General features: G+C 57.1%; 1 protein-coding gene across 1 annotated transcript; it reads left to right on the top strand.

Annotated features, from left to right (window-relative positions):
* Positions 1–750: 750 nt before the first annotated feature.
* Positions 751–17,123, top strand: LEMD2 (LEM domain containing 2). Its single transcript, XM_027524057.1, has 9 exons — positions 751–1,496; positions 3,138–3,178; positions 6,338–6,413; positions 9,371–9,447; positions 10,364–10,443; positions 12,082–12,227; positions 13,193–13,294; positions 13,371–13,473; positions 15,778–17,123. The coding sequence occupies exons 1-9, from the start codon at positions 785–787 to the stop codon at positions 15,926–15,928; spliced, it is 1,488 nt and encodes a 495-aa protein (XP_027379858.1). The 5' UTR covers positions 751–784; the 3' UTR covers positions 15,929–17,123.
* The last annotated feature ends 1,750 nt before the right edge of the window (positions 17,124–18,873 follow it).

Genomic DNA, 18,873 nt, shown 5'->3' with positions numbered 1-18,873 from the left:
TATGCGCCTCAGTTATCTGGAGCTAGTATCCTGTGTTTTCTCATCCAACGTTTCCTCAAGCTGCACCTTGAGGGTGGCTGCAGCTTGATGACTGCTAGATGGTGGGCATTCCCTGTTTCCACCCTGCGTTGCCTCAGGGCTCACCAATGCGGGTGGCTGTAAGGTGGTGGCTAGATCCTTCGTTTGCTGATTGCACCATTGAGCAATTCAGTATGACTTTACTGAGTGCCTACCATGCCTCCCTCCTAAGGCTTCCCTCTTAGTTCAGTCGGTAAAGAATCTGCCTGCAATGCAGAAGACCTGGGTTTGATCCCTGGGTCAGGAAGATCCCCTGGAAAAGCAAATGGCAATCCACTTCAGTATTTTTGCCTGGAGAATCCCATGGACAGAGGAGTCTGGGAAGCTACAGTCCATGGGCTTTCAAGAGTTGGACACGACTTAGCTACTAAACTACCACCACCATGCCTCCACCCAACGAAAGGGTGGAGGATTCAGAGAGAAAGAACACTTGGTCTTACAGGGAGAAGGAGTGAGCAAGATGGGAAAGAGAAAAGGAAACCAAAAACAAAACCCCCCAAAGACGCCTTCAGACCTCACCAACATGGTGGCCCTGGCAGGCCGAGTCTGACCTCACCATCATGGCCACACGTCGAACGTCACAGACCTCCCAATATGGCGGCCACCACTGACCTTCCCGTCATGGCGCGGAGCCCCGCCCGCTCCGCCGCGGCCGCGGGCGGGAGCAGTTCCGGGTGCGGCGCGCGCCGGGGGCGGTGTCCTGGCCATGGCCGGCCTGTCGGACCTGGAGCTGCGGCGGGAGCTGCAGGCCCTGGGCTTCCAGCCGGGCCCCATCACCGACACCACCCGCGACGTCTACCGCAACAAGCTGCGCCGCCTGCGCGGCGAGGCCCGGCTGCGCGGCGAGGAGCGGCCGCGGGAGGCGGCCCGGGCGCAGGGCGAGGAGGCCCGGCTGCGCGAGGAGGCGCCGCTGCGCGCCCGGCCCGCCGCGGCTTCCCCGCGGGCGGAGCCCTGGCTCTCCCCGGCGGCTTCGGGCCCGGTCTATGCGACGCCCGGGGCCTACGGTGACATCGGAGACCCCGCGGCCTCCTGGTCCGGGAGCCGCGGCCTCGCCCGCCCCGCGCCGCTCAGACGCCGCGCCTCGGCCCGGGGCAGCTCCGAGGAGGACGAGGACGGCCGGCCGTTCGGCAGGACCGCGCCGGGCGCCAGCCCCGGGCTCCGGCGCTGGTGGGCCGCGTCTCCGGCCTCGGCGCGGCCGCCCTCCGCCCTCCTCGGCCCCGACCCGCGCCCGGGCCTGCGGGCGACGAGAGCCGGCCCGGCGGCCTCGGCGCGCGCCCGGCCCGAGGCGGGGCGGCGGCTGGAGCGCTGCCTGTCCCGGCTCCTGCTCTGGGCCAGCCTGGGGCTGCTGCTCGTCTTCCTGGGCATCCTCTGGGTGAAGATGGGCAAGCCCTCGGCGCCGCAGGAGGCGGAGGACAACAGTACGTCCCGGGCCGGCGCAGGGGAGGGCGCTGGGCGCGCGGGTGTCCCCGGAACGACCCCCGGGCCTCTCAGCGCCAGGCCGCACGTCCCGGGCCTGCTAGATACCTCAGGCCACTTTCTTCCCTCCAGATTTAAAAACTTTCCTTCCTCCAGCTGTGGGATTCCTGCATCTGCAATCATTTCTGTCTTCACTTCCTCCTATTTTTATTTTCGGCCCTAGCCCTCCCTACTTAACTTCCCTTTCCAGCACGTGCTGGAAGCACTCTATCCGTAGTCACTTTTACTTTTCCCTCTCTAGAGAAAGCCCTCTAACACAACCCTCTGAAGGCCCACCCCCACTCCTTTTGAGTTCTGCCCTCTCCTTTGATTTCTTGCTAGTGCCCCAGGGCACCCGCGCAGAGATGTGTTCTGATTGGGGTCCCAGCTTTGCAGCACCGAAAAGGCCACATCCTCTTCTTTGGCCCAGGGGACCCCCTGTATGTCAAGAGGAGATTATACTAGTCCTGCCTCAGACAGGCGTGCAAGAGCCTTTAAAGAGTTTAAACTGATGTAAATGGTGGCATTTATCACTGTTTGCAGCACCTTCATGGAATGTGTTAAGAGAGGGTCCTGTGACTCAAGGATATTCCCAGCCATGCCTCTGTCCACAGTTAGTTCTGTGATGAAACATGGCAGAATGAGATCTGCCAGATACAGTATGTTAACGAATAGTTAAGGATCTGTGTGTTTTCTAAAAGGGAAATTTGCTTCTTCCAGAATTCTCCAGGCTAATAGGAAACAGCAGAGTGACCATTTCTTTATAAATTTAAGTATAAAGTGACCCTTTAGTTCACCAGCTTTTAATATTCTTTACAAAAATGAATGTAATTAGTACTATTCCCAGCCACATTTTTCCATGCCTAGCACGAACAGCCAAAATGCAGGGGGAAGCTAAATTATGTCTTAGCTGTTGGAGCAGATGGATATTTGGGTGTATGAGGAAGTCTGTGGGCGCGGGGATCCCAGACTTAGGCACACACTCAGATAATCTCTTGACTATGAGAGCAGGTTATCCACTTGCTAGAGAAATTAAACAGACCCAGGAGTGTCATGGAACTGTACTGGTTCTAACTGTAACTACATTGGTGATGTCAAAAAACAGTATACTGTCATACTCATTGCTGAGATGCTTTAAGACAACAGCTCTTGGATAAATACTGGAAATTTACCTGGAATTCCCCTCCCATGATGGTATTAAACATGTTTAACATAACATTGTTTACAGTTTACAGAACCACCATATATCTTGTCTTCTTTGACAATGAGTCTAAATTAAGCTAGGAAGGCTTTAGTGATCCCATGTTATGATGAAGAAACCAGAGATTCAGAGTGGTTAAGTGAGTAGTTACCCAATATCCTGTGGCTAATCATTTTTCCCTGAGATTAGAAAACAGGTGTCCTAATTCTTAATCCAGAACTGAGAACCCCTTTACATTTTACTGCCTACATTTTTAAAATGCTTCATTTAGATGATATCTTTCTAATCCCCGCCTTTTTGTTGGTAATGTTTTACTTCCTCTGAATTTTGAGGATGATCCCTTTTCGTACCCTTTTCCAAAACCCACACTTTTAATTTCCTCTGTTTCTTTTCTTGGTCTCAGTGAAATTACTGCCAGTGGACTGTGAGACAAAAACAGATGAGGTGAGTTTGAGTTTTTCTAGCTTTCGCTATTCCTCTCAAGGATGTTAGCCTCCATCGGGAGGTAGACTTGCCCAGGAAAAGATCATAAAAGGATCATTTTCAGGAGTGCGTCCTGTAACGTACCAGAATCACGTCGTGTTCTGTGATGTACGTGTCAGACTCAATTGTGGCCGTAAAGGAGTACTTGAAACAGAATTTGAGCTCCCAAGATCCAACCCCTGACTTGTTACAGGAGCTCTCCCATCAACCGCAGCGTCGAGGGCTTTGATCTTCTGCCTGAGTCTATCTGGGGGGTGGAGTGGGTGGTGGTTGAGGGACCTCTCAAGCTCCCTGGCCTCAGGAGGAAGGGTGGGCTGCTTTTTAAGCACCAGGAGGCCAGGTTCTCAATTCCACATGCTCAGGTCGTCCCTCTCTGGCTCTGAAAATGCTGTTCTGATTTGAAATGTCATCAAGGGGTTGTTTTAAACACATCTGAAGTGGAGGTAGTTCTCTTAGTCTATAGATTGGTTTTGTGACACTTTAATGTTCCCTACAAATAATACTTGGGGAAGGTGAGCCGCCCCGTCCATTTACGAGTCATGAAAACGGCATTAGCAAGGAGCTGGGACACCACCGGTAAGGTGGTAGTCTAGGGAAGATAGAGGCTGTAAATTTTCTGGTCATAAATCCTGCCAAGCAGAGCCTTGTGCTGCCAGAGGGCATGACTTAGTAGTCTAATTATTAAGTGTGCAACCCCAGGCCTCCCCCAGCCCTCAGGGCACATCTCCGGCAGTTGGGGACGGGGGAGCGGCCGGGAGAGGAACCGCACACACTCATCCGTAGGCCCACGTTGCCCACATTAATGAAGTGGCATCCTGATGCAGACAAGTGGTTTTATTTCTCTTGAGCTTCTGCTGTGTCATATTTGGGGGTGTTTTTATTACACGTATTTATTGCTTTCATCTGCCAGATATCTTTGCTTCCCTACTGTTTTATAAAAACAGACTCATAATAAGTATAATCTGCCTTCTATCGTAAAAACTGCAGTTGATGATTAAAGGAAGTGGCCCAGAAACATGGCCAGAAGGGGAAACTAGAGTTTTGAAGACAGAAAACAAAAACGGGAACAAAATTTTCTTTTCTGTGAGACTTCTCTGGCGATACTAGTCATTTGTCTTCTATTTAGAAACGGGCTCCCTGGTTTCTGTTTCTTGGTCCTGCACAGCTGTGAGTATGTCAGACCCACGACGGAGGGCAGATTCCCTCTGGGGTCATCCTCAGTGGGGGATGCGCTCATCCCCACCGTGTGAGCCATCACGCACCATCCAACTCCTCGCTGAAGACGTGCCCAGCCTGGCCAGGCGCGTCCCAGACCAGACATCGCAGGCTGGGTGCTGGGTTCTGCTGCACTGAGCTTCCATGGGGCACGCTCCGCCTTCGGGGAGGATGCACATGGGAGCAGGCAGCTCGGGGGGTATTTCTCAGCTTGAGTGAGTGTCTTGTTGAAAGCCTCACACTTTCTGTGGCTCACGCTCACCCAAAACCCAGAGGGGCATTTGGGTTTGAGAGACAGATGTTTTTTCCCCCATCTCAGCTCTCTACCAGGCTCGTCATTCTTCCTGCTTTTGTCCTGCGGAAACCCTGGGGAGGCGCTGGCAGTGGGTGTGTTATCTTAATCAGGCTGTCGCATTGTCTGGTACCTTCTGTCCTTTGAGCCTTTCAGCCTTGCTTTGCCTAAATGTCTGTGAGTTCGGAACAGTATTAATTGCTCCTGCTTTTTTTTCCTGATTGTGACAATGATAGATGTTTAGCAAGTTCGAAAAATGGGACAATAACCACCCTTGGTTCTGCCACCTAGAGATAATCACCGTTAATGTTTGGGGAGCTTCTCTTCCTCCCTTCACTCTCTGTGTATGTATGTGTTTATAGAATTGGGATCTCTGTATATTTAGTTATATTTGACAATTACCAGCTTTGCCGATATCGTTAAATAGTCTTTAAAAAGTAGTTGGGGTTTCTGACTCTGCTAGTAGGCATGTGAGTTGTTTTGGACATTTATAGTCTTGTGCATAAGTCTTGGTTACATCATTTGGTACCTTGTTAAGGCATCAGGGCCTTTAGGCCACATGAGGGGACAAAGCTCGGCCGCTGAGAGTATTCAGAACCAAGTTAGATCGGGCAGCACGTGAGCCCCAAGAAGGAAAACAATCTTGGTTTCTTCTCTAGCTGCAGAGCCAGATCTAGAACCCAGACCTCCGACTTCCGGTCCAGGGCTGTGCCTGGTGACAACCTGGAAGCTGTCTGGAGCGGGGGAGTGTGCTTGGAGTCCACTGGCCACACTCCGTGCGGCTCCACCACCTACAAGCTGTGGGATCTTAGTGGCCACCTCTGCTCTCTAAACCTTGGGCCACTCACCTGAGAAATTGGGGTACAGTGAGGGATGTGGTAAGGCTTCAGGGTTCACATACAGACCACTCAGCACAGCACCCAACCTCCCATCCACCCTCAAAGAAAAGCAGCCTGTTTTGAACGTTCCAAATGCAGCGAGTCCAGCTGAATGGTGCCCCTGCTGTCACGGGCGCTGCAGGAGTGGGCATGCAGGCGTGCCTCTCCTCACACAGGTGACATTTTCCTCCCCACAGTTCAGATTCCTCTACATTTTCCATTTCTAGAAGAATCTAAGATTAAACGTATGCAGCAGATAATGCACAAAGTAGACAATCCACAGGCAGACTGTAGGTACTTGCCTCTCCAAAAACTTGACGCGAGTGGCCCAGGGGGAGACCAGACCGCGTCGTGCGGCAGTGGCTTTGCCCTCTGAGGAGCCCGAGTGCTGCGTTGCCCACGGTTGCCCCCCGCGCTGCACGGCTGGTGGCCTTTTCCCGACGGGAACCCAGGGGCCGGGGCCTGGGAGCCTCTGGAATGTCGGCCCTTGGTGGTTACCGCGTCTGTTGTCAGTCTGCCTCTGTTTTCTCGGTGTTCTTTTCAGTCAGTCGACCTGGTGTTTATCGACCCTAGCCCTGGGCCCACCTCTTGGCAGAATTTGCTGCTGTTGTTGTTTTAAGGTGTGAGGCTGTCCTTGCGGCCTAGCTCTTGACAGAGTGGCTGAGGAGATGAAAGCAGGCAGCCAGGCCCCTCACCCACGCCGCCTTGCTGACCGCTTGTCCTGTGCCCTTCCAGTTCTGTCAGGCCAAGCAGAAGGCGGCCTTGCTGGAGCTGCTGCACGAGCTGTACAACTTCCTGGCCATCCAGGCGGGTGAGTAGGCGTCCCGAGGCCTGAGCTGCCTCAGCGGGCCGAGGCCGAGGTGCTGCGGTTGTCTCCCAGAAGCCACGCCTCACCTTCCCCACGTCCCCCACAGGCACATCCCGTGTAAGCCTTGCATCTGAGCAGAACATATATCCCTTTCAGCAGGTGCACCCCATTCTCTGGGGCGCCCTCCACCTAATGTTCTGGGGGTCCCTGTGGCGTTGGAAGGGACCAGGCCTCAGGCCGTCTCAGAGTCTAGGACTCCCAACCTGGAGGGCCTCCCTGTACCAGGTCAGCCCGGTCAGGTGCAGAAGCTTCTGCAGGCAGCAAGTGGTCTGGGTGGTGGGCCGAGCACCATCAGGCCCATCCCGCCCTCCGGGGCCCTGGTGCCACGGACCCCAGTGTCCCCCGTGGGACGCTGGACCAGTCCCTGACATCTCAGGGCCTCAGTCTCCCCATTTCACCGAGTGATCTTAGTCTGTCTTTTCTTAACTAAATGAAAGCCAAGTGCCGTTCTTTAGAAGAGGGCCTTCTCAACCCCCTCCCAAGACGCCCCCTGGAAACGCCTCTGTGTGGAATCTCTGCCGCTGTTTCCATTGGTAAATGTGTTCCTTGAGGCCCGAGGTGGCACCGTCATACTCTGTCCTCTCCTGGTATCCAGGAGGCTCTCAGAACCACTGATGACGTGGTGACTGCTCAGGGCGTGTGCCTGTGCTAAGGGTCTTCATCACAAAAACCAGACATCAGTCTGCAGGAGGTTCAAGGGGTGCCGCTCACCTACAGGGCCAGCCCTTGTCTAAGGTTGTTGCCGGGAGGTCAAGGTTGAGTGGACTTGGACTCGGCCCTCAGCCCTCGGGGCCAAGCCTGTGAGCCTCAGCTCTGCACCTCCTCCCTCCTGACTGCGAGGGGACCAGGCTGGTCACAGGGGCCTCTGTGAGCTCCCTGGAGGAGAGGCGGGGTCGGGGCTCACAGCATCACAGTCAGTTTCGGCCCAGGTGTTTGGCATATAAATTCTGGCCGGAGGGCGTATTTGAAACCTTTGTGACTCGGTTGTGGTCCAAGCACAGTAGCATCAGTGTCCCCCAGGAGCTTATTGGAAATACAGCATCTCGGGCTCATCTCAAATCTATTGCATCAAAGTCTGAGGTTTACCGAGGCCCCCAGGAGGTGACGTTGAGGAGCTCCACTCTTAAACTATGGATCCCAGTAGGCAGTTCTCCCCCTCCCACCCTCCATACACGGTCCTGGCTCTTGTCATCAGGGGGCCTGGTACCCGCTGTCTTCTGAGGGTTTGCCTCTCACTGAGACAGGCTGCAGAGGAGTGCAGGCTCTCTGGCCATACTCTGTCCCCTTCCTCCTGTTGGAGGTCAGCTATGGACGGGGCACTGAGCTGGCCTTTGCAGGATACAAGGTGACTCAAGGATCCTGTCCACAGACTGCCTGTGGTCCAGTAGAAGAGACGGCCCACCCACCCCCCTGACCACGGGGTGATATAAAATGCTGATAGATGGGAACCAAGAGGCTAGAAGTTCTGGGAGGCACAGTGCCTTTTGGCTGGAGCTGTCAGGAAAGTGTCACAGGGGAAGGGTCTCTGTGCCAGGCCTTCAAGCCCAGGTGGGATTAGATATGTATTTGTTGGGCAAAGGCAGGGCCAAAGAGGCAGGAAATTACAGAGTCGGGGTTGGAAGCAGCTGCATGAGGAAGGAGAAACAGGGAGCGTGAGTGAGTCTCACCTGGTCAGCCATGGTTGCCAGGCCGTTGCAGCTCCATGCTGCAGGCAGGAAGGCTTGGAGCAGGGGAGTGACAGAGAGCCAGGTGTGGGAAGGCAGCGCTTTGAGTGGAAGAGTGTCGTCTAAGCAGGATCATTTTAGAGCTTTGTTGACCAAACATGGATGAGAAAGGGGAGAGAAGGAAACCAGAAGACCTAGGCAGTGGTCCCAGCAGCCTGAGCAGGGTAGGGCAGTCTGGGGTCGGGCAGGAGCATGGGAGAAGCCAGCTGAGTCTCAGGGGGCCCAGAAGGACAAGGCCAGCTTTGAAGTAGGAAGATCTGGTTGCTGGGGGTGAGGAGCAGGCTTCAGTTCATTCTCAGGATTTTTGTGATATTATCTTCAGCCACTCTCTCCCCAGCACACAGACACATACAGACTGGCCATCCAGAGCCCAGGCTGTGCCAGGCTGAGGGCAGTCAGGCCGGTGAGAAGTTAAGGCCCAGCCTCACACAGTCCCTGCTCCCATGGGGTCTCCTGGTAAAGCAGCTGCTGGCAAGTGAGCCACAGCGGGTGATCGGGAGCTAAGGGCTGTGGCGGGGCCCCAAGGCCAGCTGATCTGGCTAAACGAGGTCCCCATGGCTGGGGCCTTTTCAGAGGGGCTGGTCCGTGGGCCGGGCCTAGAAGCCTGGGCTGGACGAAGGGCGAGGCTCCCGGCTACCCTAAGTGGGAGCCGGCTGTACAGGGTGCTCAGCAGAGGGCTTTGGGGCACCATGCCGAGGTCCCAGCACACAGACACCCCTTCTTCCTTGGCCATCACTCCCCAGGGCCCCTCAAAACCTGGCATTCTAGGTCACCAGCCTGTGACCAGTCAGAAACCCTGCAGTGCAGCGGCCTCCCTGCCTTTCTTTTTCCCAGGCTGCGTTTATTTATAGTCCCATCCCAGTACCTTCCAGAGCTGTCTGTCTGATCCTTTTAGGGATCAATTGCAAACAGACCTTGGTATTGGGCAGCTTTTTAGTCATTTAATGCAAATTGCTGCACTGCTTTGCAGGTCAGGTTTTAATGATCTGGCCTCGGTCCAAGCTAAGTGGCTTTTGATCTTGCTACACAGTGAAGATGCCCCACAGCGGTCAGGGCCGGCGGGCCGCACGCTCCCCGTCAGAGCTGATGGCTTGATTCTTGCTGCCGTGTTCAGTCGGTTGCCAGGTAAATTTTTTTACCTCTTTGTGTTTGAATGTGTGTTTTTTCCCCTCCTAGGTAATTTTGAATGTGGAAATCCAGAGAAGCTAAAGAGCAAATGCATTCCTGTCATGGAAGCCCAGGAATATATAGCAGTAAGTAGGCTGCCGTGTGCGTCCATTCCCTGGAGGTCCTGGTGTTCTGTATTGATCTTTCAAGCCCTGTGTTTTGTTTTGTTTTTTTTCCCTTGTTTTGTGTTTGCTTTTTGGCTTGTTTGCTTTCCCTTTAAAAAAAAAAGTTTTTTTTTTTTTAACACAGTTGAGTGCTCGGCTCCCTGAAGTTAAGGCAGCAGTGGGGTGACTGGGCCCAGGGTGAGCTGAGAGCCAGGGCCCAGCCTGCAGGCAGCTCGCCCCTGACCCATTGCCCCCCAGCCAGCTGACCGGACCACTGCCCTGCCCCTTCCCAGAGCAGTCCTGTGACTTGCTCCTCTTCTGGCTCATTTTCCCCTTCTCAGCAGCTTATTTAAGATATTTCACCTGCCATTTCACTTCCCCCTTAGGATTACCATCCAGGTTGCTCCGGGTCCTTTTGATTTTCGATGTGGCCTCAGGTGGACAGAATTACAGGTTTTAGAGCCAGCAGAGAGAGACCCAAGGGGTCACCTCATCCAGTTTTCGTTTCACCGATGAGGCACCTGGGGCCCGGAGAGGGGAGGGTCTTTGCACAAGGCCACACGGCCGGCTCTGGCCGCAGGGAGGGCCCCTGCCCCCACGTCGTCTTCCACGTCCATCCAGATGAGCCGCCAGCTCTCTGGCCTGGCAATGCGGCCCTTGAGGAAACTGCATTCCTCCAGCTGCCGCAGACCTGCCCCGTTTTCCCACGTGCGCTTCCGCATCACCTCCTCCAGTTACAGCCTCTTCTCCGGGATCATCTGCCCCAGATCGCCATTCCACCAGTTTGCTATGCGTTTAGTGGAGCGGGGCTTGGGGGCACACGGAGGACAAAGGGGGCTTCCACAACCCAGCTGCTCTGCCCAGACGGAGCACTAATCTCCCCCGCCCCCTCCCACAGAATGTGACCAGCAGCTCCTCCACCAAGTTTGAAGCCGCGCTGACTTGGATACTGAGCAGTAACAAGGATGTGGGCATCTGGTGAGTAAGGCCCTGTCCTCGCCCAGCAGCTCTGGCGTCTGGGGCCCGGAGGTGGAGGCCAGGTCTCCCAGCTGAGTCGTGAAGGGCCAGGCCTGAAGCTGGGCGGTGGAGGGAGAAGGGTCAGCGATGCCACGGGAGGAGCAGTTTAGGATGGGACGCAAAAATCCAAGCATCAGGGTGACTGCCTGGCAGTCCAGCTACACCTGTTTGAAGTAACTCAGGCCATGCCCCTTCCTGTCGCTGGCCCCCACGCTTTGCTGGTGAAGGCACTTTTCTGTGCTGCCTTGCCTTGGTGCTAATTTTCATTTGTAGATGAGGCGATTCTGTATGTTGGTTTCACTCAGTATGGAAACTGTAAATGGAGAGACCGGGTTTTATTCCAGCTGGGCGGTTTGGCCTGTTCCTGTCCCTGGTGAGCATGGTTCGCAGAAACAGCGCACTCACCCTCCTGAAAGGCCCCCGACTGGCTCCTCAGCCCAGCGGTGGGGGCACCAGCCACTTGCAGACGCGGGAGTCCCCTGCTGGGGAGACCCGGCCTCGTCACCCCCCACCCCTCAGGGTTCAGGTGTCTGTTCAGGCTACAGCTGCTGATACTAAAGCACACTCTGGGGTTTTGTTCTCTTCCTCTCTAATCCACTCAAATTACTAATTCCATCAGCAGTGCAGCCAGCGGAAGCCCCTCGGGCAGCTGAGCCTGAAGCTTGATAACTGGATGCATGGCACGATTAGAATTCGTTGGCTTTAAAAAAAATCATAATAAACCTTCCCTGAGTGGCTGAGCGATTTTCCCGAGTGTTAGAAAAGGCAAAGAACACGGATTTTTATCCTCGGCAGCACACGCCGAAGCAGCCAACACAGGAATGATGACACCGCCTTTTCCCGTTGGAGGGGGCAGCTTGGCTTGAGCCCAGCCCCCACGACCAGCATTAGAAGTAGGTCGCGGGACTTTGCTGTACAGAGTAATTGACGCGACATTGTAAATCAACTATGCTTCAATGTGAAAAAAAACTTTTTAAAGAAGTCGGTCATGAGAAATCCCAACAGTTCAAGCACCAGCCATTCACCGTGCGGTCCAGAGCAGAGGCTTGTCACCTCCTAGAAGGACGGGGGTCGGTGGCGTCTCCCAGCGTCCTGATGCCCCCCTTGCTCGGGCTGGGGTCTGGCCTCTGGGAGCCGGGCCTGTTTGTGCTGCGGGGCCCCGTGGCCTCTGCACTTAAACAGCCGACATGCCTCCTCGTCGCCAAGGAGAAGCACCCCCTCCCAGACTGTTTCAATCCCTCGCCATGCCTCGCAAAGCCAGCAATTCCGTAAACATCTCCATTTCTCTGTGCTGGGAGGTGGGAATGCAATTTACAGTTTAATCTTCCACATGCTGAGAGGGGTTGTCAACGACCCAACAGAGGGGGGCGTCACTTTAGCGGCAGGGGTTCAAGCCTGCTGCCATCTTTAAAGCTTTATCCTTTCTAAGTAGCCAACGTGGGAAATTTCTGGAAAGAGTGCAGCCAGGGTACAAGTCTATTTTATCAGCAAGTGGAGGCTTCCCAGCCCCTCCTTCCTCTTCTTTCTGCTCAAAGTGAGGCTTCTACAGCGGCTCCTCAGGGCTTTTGAACCTGTTTACAGCCCTGTGTCCTGTCTCAGGTTGAAAGGGGAGGACCCGTCTGAGCTGGTGACCACGGTGGACAAGGTGGTCTGCCTGGAGTCCTCGCGGCCCCGCATGGGTGTTGGCTGCCGCCTGAGCCGCGCCCTGCTCACAGCTGTCACCAACCTGCTCATCTTCTTCTGGTGTAAGTCCTGCCGCCCTGCCCCCCTGCCCCGCCCGCAGCGCCTCCCGGCAGCCCAGCTCAGCAGCACTTGGAGCACAGGAGACAAGGTCTAGAACCCAGGCCGGCGGAGTTCATTCTTCCCAGTGACCTGAGGTCTGTCCAGTGAAACGGAGGTGACGTGGTCCGCCACCGCCCTGGTCAGCTTTCCTCCGGAGGCCCGGCAGCCGGCGCACAAAGATTAACTAGAAACTCTTGGTTTGGGGTGGGGGCCATCAGTATCCCGAAGGGGCACCTGGCCTGGGCTACAGTTGGGCACCGTCCTTCCCCGGGCTCTAGAGTGCAGGCCTCACAGCAGGGAAGATGCAGCCGGAGCTTGGCCTGATTTTACTCCCTGAACAATGTGAGCACCTGCTGAGGAGCTGCAGATGCCTGACGAAAGCGAGCCAGGCCCGGGGCGCTGAGCAGCAAAGGGGAGTCTCCCGACATCAGGGGCTGCCTTTGAGCGGAGACCTTGGGGCGTCTGTGAAGGCGAAAGGCCGTGTCACAGAAGCTGCCTGACTCTGCAGAGAGCCGGCTTACAAATCACAGGCCGTCTGGGTGTGCGCACGGCTCCCTTCCCAACGCGGGCAGGCACAGACATCATTATCGGCAGCAGCATCTCGAATACAAAGGGCTTGGCATGTGTATATGTATGAATCGCGAGTTCTGGTTCGCAAGGGAGAAGATGAAAGCCCGGGAACGAGGCTGGGAGGAGGACTAGGGACGCCGCTCTGGTGACAGCCGGCGGGAGGAAGATGACCACTGAACAGCTTGTCTCCCCCACCCCGCATGTCCCATCCTCCGCCTCCTGCTTGCTAGCCCGGGTCTCACACAGTTGGGACGCCACCCCCTCAGCCTCCAGCACAGTCCCGTGCCCCGTGAGAGCCAGTGGGCTCCTGGCCAGGGAAAGTGGCGGGCGGGATTAACCGCGCTTTGTCCCCTCCCAGGCTTGGCCTTCCTGTGGGGGCTCCTGATCCTCCTGAAGTACCGGTGGCGGAAGTTGGAAGAGGAGGAGCAGGCCATGTATGAAATGGTGAAGAAGATCATAGGTGCGTGGCCCCGGGGGGAGGGCTGCTGGCCCCCCACCGCGGGGCCTCACCCTGAACAGCGCCCTCTGTCCCACAGACGTGGTCCAGGACCACTACGTGGACTGGGAGCAGGACATGGAGCGCTACCCATACGTGGGCATCCTGCACGTGCGCGACACCCTGATCCCTCCGCAGAGCCGGTGAGTCCCCGCTCGGACCTCGCTGAGGGCCCCGGGCCAGTCGTGCATGCGGGGGCGGTTCAGCCCCAGGTCCCAGCCTGAGGCTCCATCCCTGCCTCTGCCCTGCTGCTGCCACTGCTCTGGAGACGCCGCACTGTTGGTGCTGATACTGATGGGTGCTCTGGACAGTGAGTCCTCGGTCTCCTTTCCTCCTGAGTGGCTCTGCAGGGAAGGACCTGACGGGTTCCATGAATGGAGGTCAGGGACAGCACGGTCAGGTCTCTGGTCCCACCGCTCTGGGGCTCTCCTGCTCCTGCCCTCTGCGGATGCTGTCAGCAGGCGGGCGGTCTGTGTGGGCACAGAGTGGTGGCCGACAGGCAGAGCAGCACGGGCCGTGTAGCGGGTGGAGGGGAGGTGGGCCCCCTGCCGCTCTGCTGCGCGGGAAAAGCATCTCCAGGAGCCTCCGGGGACACACCTCTGAGGTTCCACTGGCCAGTGACTCATCTCTCCTTGAATCAGTCACTGGCGAGGAAGAGGAGGTTGTTTTTCACACGTCATTAGCCATGATGCACAGTCAGAAACACGTCTTACCTAAGATAACACAGTCCAGTTCCCATATATGAATGCACACACCTGTACTTGGAAACAGCGTTTCACAGCAGTGAATGGGCTCACGACTCATGGAAGGAGTTGGCCGGCCATTGTCATGCATGACTCCGGGACCTCTGTCCCTGTGGGCTGCAGATGCTGGATGGATCCCTGACAAACCCAGGGGTGGGGTAGAATCGGGGGCCAGAGTCCCAGGAGGTGGCCAGCAGGGAGGGCCCACTGCAGTGTGGGCTCACACTCTACCGAGTTCTCCGGCCAGGTGCCGCGCTCTCTCACTCCACCTTCAGCATGGTCCTGGGGGGTGGGGGGAACAGCGAGGACCCCACTTTACAGATGAGGACACTGAGGCACAAGGATGGTGAGGAAGCTGCTCGGAGACCGTGGGCTGGCGCCCTTTCTATGTTCCCAGTGCCGGGCTCTGTGGTTGTCAGTCCAGGAGGAGCTGGAAGATGTGAAGATGCTGAGGCGCACTCACGTCCACCCCAGCCCCAGGATGGTGACAGGCAGGGAACTTCAAGCAGACTGACAGGGTGTAGGATGACCAGTGGGCCCCCGCACGAGGCCACCGCAGCCCTCCAGCTCTCGGGGAGGCCGCTGATGGGCGCTCAGTCAGGGCAGCCGAGCCCTTGGCTCATGGGGACACAGGCGATCAGTCAGCCCTGCGTGCACACGCTGCCCTGCGGGGAGGGCCTGCTTGTGGGCGGTGAGGGAGCTCTGAAGAGCTGGTTTGGGGAGGCACGCGGGCCAGCTTGCTCATCACTTGATAATGGGCGGCCCGGGAAGGGACCGAGTGAGGCCCTCCCCGCTCAGGAGCCGCTGTGAAGGTCTCGGTCCCCGGAGCCAGGGCCAGACCAGCCAAGTGAGGACTGCTGAACAGCCCTGGGGTTTGGACCTGACCTCCCCGGGAAGAAAGCCCCGAGACCCCACTCTGCCTCCTGAGTCAGGAGCCACCTCCGGAGCTTCCCTCCATCCGCGCTCCCCGCTGAACCCCCTGCTCCACACACCCCCCAACATTCATTGCATGCTTGGGGTGCTGGGGAGTGGTCTGCAGTCAGACATGAGGCTGGGTCTCACCAAAGGGTAGACATCAGAGCAGCCCTCCCCCACCGCCCTGGGATCTTCCTGTCTGGTCTAGAGGAGCAAAGAGAAACTAGGAGGCTGTCTGAGGGGGTGCAGGGCCCCGGGGACCCCAAAGAGCAGGGACTCTGATCACTGCAAAGACTGCCCGACCTAGTGGCTCTGTTTCCACAGGCAGCTCCAGCGTCCAGGCCTCCCCCGCTGGAGGCTTAGTTCAGCCCCATCCCCTGAAGTGCTGTGGAGTCTGGACTCAACAGCCCAGTGGTCACTGTCTAATTGGCCCACAAGAGACATTAAAATGCATCCCTCACTGGAGGGGGGCGGCGGGCCTGCTGCAGTATCAAGTCCTAGCAAGAGTCTTCCCACTTGGACACCTGGGGTGGGGGGCGGGGAGCTGCAGCTCCTTTCAGCTCCCTTTAACTGAAAGCTTTTGGAGCAGAGAAGGTTGAGGAAACCTTTCTCTGGGCTCACGAAATTTCTCTCCTCTGCAAGAGCCCTGTTAGCACCTGACCACTCTTCCCACAGATAGATAAATTCTGGGTGAGCTCCCTGCTTTGGTACAGAGGGCATCCACAGCCCACCTCCCTTGGCAGCCCTGGGCCGTCTGGCCTCCTGAGCTTCCCCTCCCCCTCTCTGCAGGAGGCGCATGAAGCGAGTGTGGGACCGGGCGGTGGAGTTCCTGGCCTCCAACGAATCCCGGATCCAGACGGAGTCCCACCGCGTGGCCGGGGAAGATATGCTGGTGTGGAGATGGACTAAGCCCTCTTCCTTCTCTGACTCAGAGCGATAAACCCTGGGCGGGGGCGGTACCTAATCAGCCTGTCCCAGGCCAGTCGCCTCTGGGACGGACACGAGACGGCTACGCCCTGCCGGTGCTGAATTCACACTTGCCTTGACTCGCCCGCCTCCTGACCTTGGTTCCAAAGGTGTGAGACTGGGCTCCGTGGGAAAACGTGAGCGTCCTCAGAGGGCAAGGGGAGGAGCCAGGGGGCAGCTGCCTCTGCATCTGGCCATCCTGTCTACCCAGTGTTGCTGGCACAAAGAGGAGAGGGGTTGGTTTTTCACGAAGAAATAAAAGCGCAGGGGCCATGAGCCCTTGCAGAGCAAGTGTGCGCCCGGTGAGCCCACCGCGCCCGCGGGAGGTGGTTTGGGGTGGCGGGCTGGGGCAGCAGGGCCTGGGGAGCAGCTCGGTCATGTGCCTTCGCAGGGTGTTCCTGGGGAGCCCAGGAGTGAGGGAGAAAGCCTCCTCGAGCTGGGTGGGGCCTGTGATCCCGAGGGGAAGGGGCTGGAAGTTAAGTACCCTAGGAGAACTGTTTAGACACGGTCTGGCCGTGCGAGGGCTCTGGCTGGGGGGCCTGAGCAGCTGGGGTGACCTCTCGGAAGGAACCCCGCCGAGAGGCGAGTCGGGCTGCCGCCAGCTGGGCGGCCCCGCGGAGCCTGGAACTCCCGGTGGGTGAGGATCGCTGGGTTGACGGTGACCACCCCGCCTCCCCGCCCCGGGGCGATTTGCCGGAACATCGGCTGCTGGGCTCCAGGCGGGAGTGAGGGCGCCCCCTGCCGCCCCCGGGCTCTAGCCCTAAGCGCCCCGCCCTCCCCGCCGGCGGAGCGCCCCCAAACCCTCGCGGGGGCCTGATGAGCTCAGGGCTGGGGCCCCTCCGGGTGAGCCACATCCCCGCGGGCTCAGGTCCGCGGCGGGCGGGGGAGGGGACGAGCCGAGGAGACGGAACAGCTGCCTCCAAAAGGCTTTAAGCACCTCTCTGGTCTTACTGGTATTTTTTGTTTCCTTAATAAAGCGCCAGTCTCCCTCATTTGAGCAATACTCTCTCATTTTTTCTGATGTCTGGGGTGATGGGCGGGCCTGGAATCCCAGCGCCTGCCCCGTGGCAAAGCAGGTCTCATAAGCAGGCTCCAGCCAGAAGAAACTGCAACAGGCTTCACTATCAGGGCTGAAACTCTTGGATAAATAAATGCTTATTAAAAATGGATGTGGTTCTCGTCCGTGGTTCTTTCCCTCTCCCCTCAAAGCAATATGTAAGGAGAGGCAACGTGCAGAGTTATTAAGCGCTGGCCAGGGAGACTTATTCTGCGAGAGAAGGCTGGAGCGGCCTCAGGCAAACCACATACCTTGGACCCTCAGTTTCCACTTTATAACACGGTGTGATGACGCTGCCCTGCAGGTTGAACTCAAAAGATGTATGCCTGGGCTCTGGGTAGTAAGAAGCGGGGGCCACTTTCTCTTGCCCCATTTCTGCCTCCCTCAAGGCCACAGAGGCTCCCAGAGGTGCTGAGCACCTGCCATAGGAAGGAGAGAAAGAGCCGGGTGAAGTTGGACAGGGTGTCTTGGCCACTGATGGTGACTCCTAGGGAAGCAGGAAGTGGACATTGATGGCAAACTTGTCTCTTCGGGGCTGGCCACTGGGGAGAACACAGCTCGGGATGTGTGGGAGTCCCTCCAGTGGAGTCAGAGGGTTGCTGGGAGGGCTTTGAGGGTCCTACTGCTCTCTACCAGCATTGCCTGTACCCTGGGGGCACAGCGGGTGAGCTGCTAGCAGTGGGGGTCAGCGCCATGTGCGGTGGGCCTTCCTGGGTCAGCCTGGGATGAAGGCCACTCCACTGCCCGGCCACATGGGTGCGATTGGCAGGTTAGCGCCATCCTGCCATCCTCCCATCAGCTGGAAACATGGTGGGTAAATTGATAGTCAAGGACCCAGAAACACAACCCTGGAAAAAACAAACCCATCTTCCCATTTCTGATTTTCAGCGCAAGATTTTCCCCGCTGCCGTGTTTTGTCTTAAGTTGAGAAGGGAGCTAACGCCAGGTTCTATTTCTGTGAAGCTGTTTGGAGAGCAGGAGCAAGATCAAAATAAAGGAAATAACAAAAGGCTCCCGCCGCCCAGCCCCTTCCTTTATGGTGGAGAGCACCTGGCACAAAGGCCCCAGGCGGGCAAGCAACATCCTCAGTCCTGCAGGCAGCTCCACTCAGCTCTGCAGCCTTTCTCAGCTTTGAAGGGCCAAGCCCCCCCTTTCAGCAGCTCTCATTTCCCTAGGAACAGCACGAGGCAGTGGGATTTGCGTGAGGAAGGGGTCTGAGGGCATCTTTGGGGGGGGCCCACTGTTGAGAAGTTTCCGCTGGTCCCTTCCCCGGCTCCCCAGGCCACAGCCCTGTCCTCCTCGGGGACGAACGGCCCTCTCGGGCTTGGGGTCACCAGTAAAGAAGCTTGATGGCTGAGGAAGCGGGAGGTGCGCCCCACAAATCTCGCCTGTGGACATCCACCCAGGACCTCCAGGCCACCTTCCAGAGTCTCTGCTTGGGAAAAAGGTAAACACAGCCGTTTGTCACTGACTTATCATAAGAACTGCAGTAGTTAGCAGCTGTTCCCCCTTAATTAATACACCATTGACTTTGAGCCTCAAAAAAAAAAACCCTTTTGTTGAGACAGGTGTGTGGACTCAAATCCATTATCCTGTCGGCCTCCCCCAAAGGGGGGGATAAGGGGAGCAGTTACTCAGGGAGCAGCACCTCTTGGGCAGCCGGGTCAGCTCTGCACTCCCATCCCTGAGCAAGCTTGAGAGAAAAGGATCTGGACAGAGGGTCCTCTGAAAAGGAGGGGCTGGTGAGTGAGGGGCAGCATTCCGCCGGGTGCTGTGTTTCCAGGGGGTGGAGGTGGAGACCCAGCCTTCTCAGGACCAACTGGGGCTAATCAGCGTATCCCTGTAGTAGAGGAAGTTCTTTT

The sequence above is a fragment of the Bos indicus x Bos taurus genome, chromosome 23 (genome assembly GCF_003369695.1).
Source record: "Bos indicus x Bos taurus breed Angus x Brahman F1 hybrid chromosome 23, Bos_hybrid_MaternalHap_v2.0, whole genome shotgun sequence".
Classification (NCBI taxonomy): Eukaryota; Metazoa; Chordata; class Mammalia; order Artiodactyla; family Bovidae; genus Bos; species Bos indicus x Bos taurus.
The sequence above is the reverse complement of the archived record's forward strand: the minus strand, read 5'-3'. Positions and strand labels throughout refer to the sequence as shown.

Excerpts from the sequence above, each read along its gene's own strand:
- LEMD2 (XM_027524057.1), top strand. The coding sequence starts at position 785 with ATGGCCGGCCTGTCGGACCTGGAGCTGCGGCGGGAGCTGCAGGCCCTG. Across the intron at positions 1,497-3,137 it reads GCAGGAGGCGGAGGACAACA|TGAAATTACTGCCAGTGGAC; the intron begins GTACGTCCCGGG and ends TCTTGGTCTCAG. Across the intron at positions 13,295-13,370 it reads AATGGTGAAGAAGATCATAG|ACGTGGTCCAGGACCACTAC; the intron begins GTGCGTGGCCCC and ends TCTGTCCCACAG.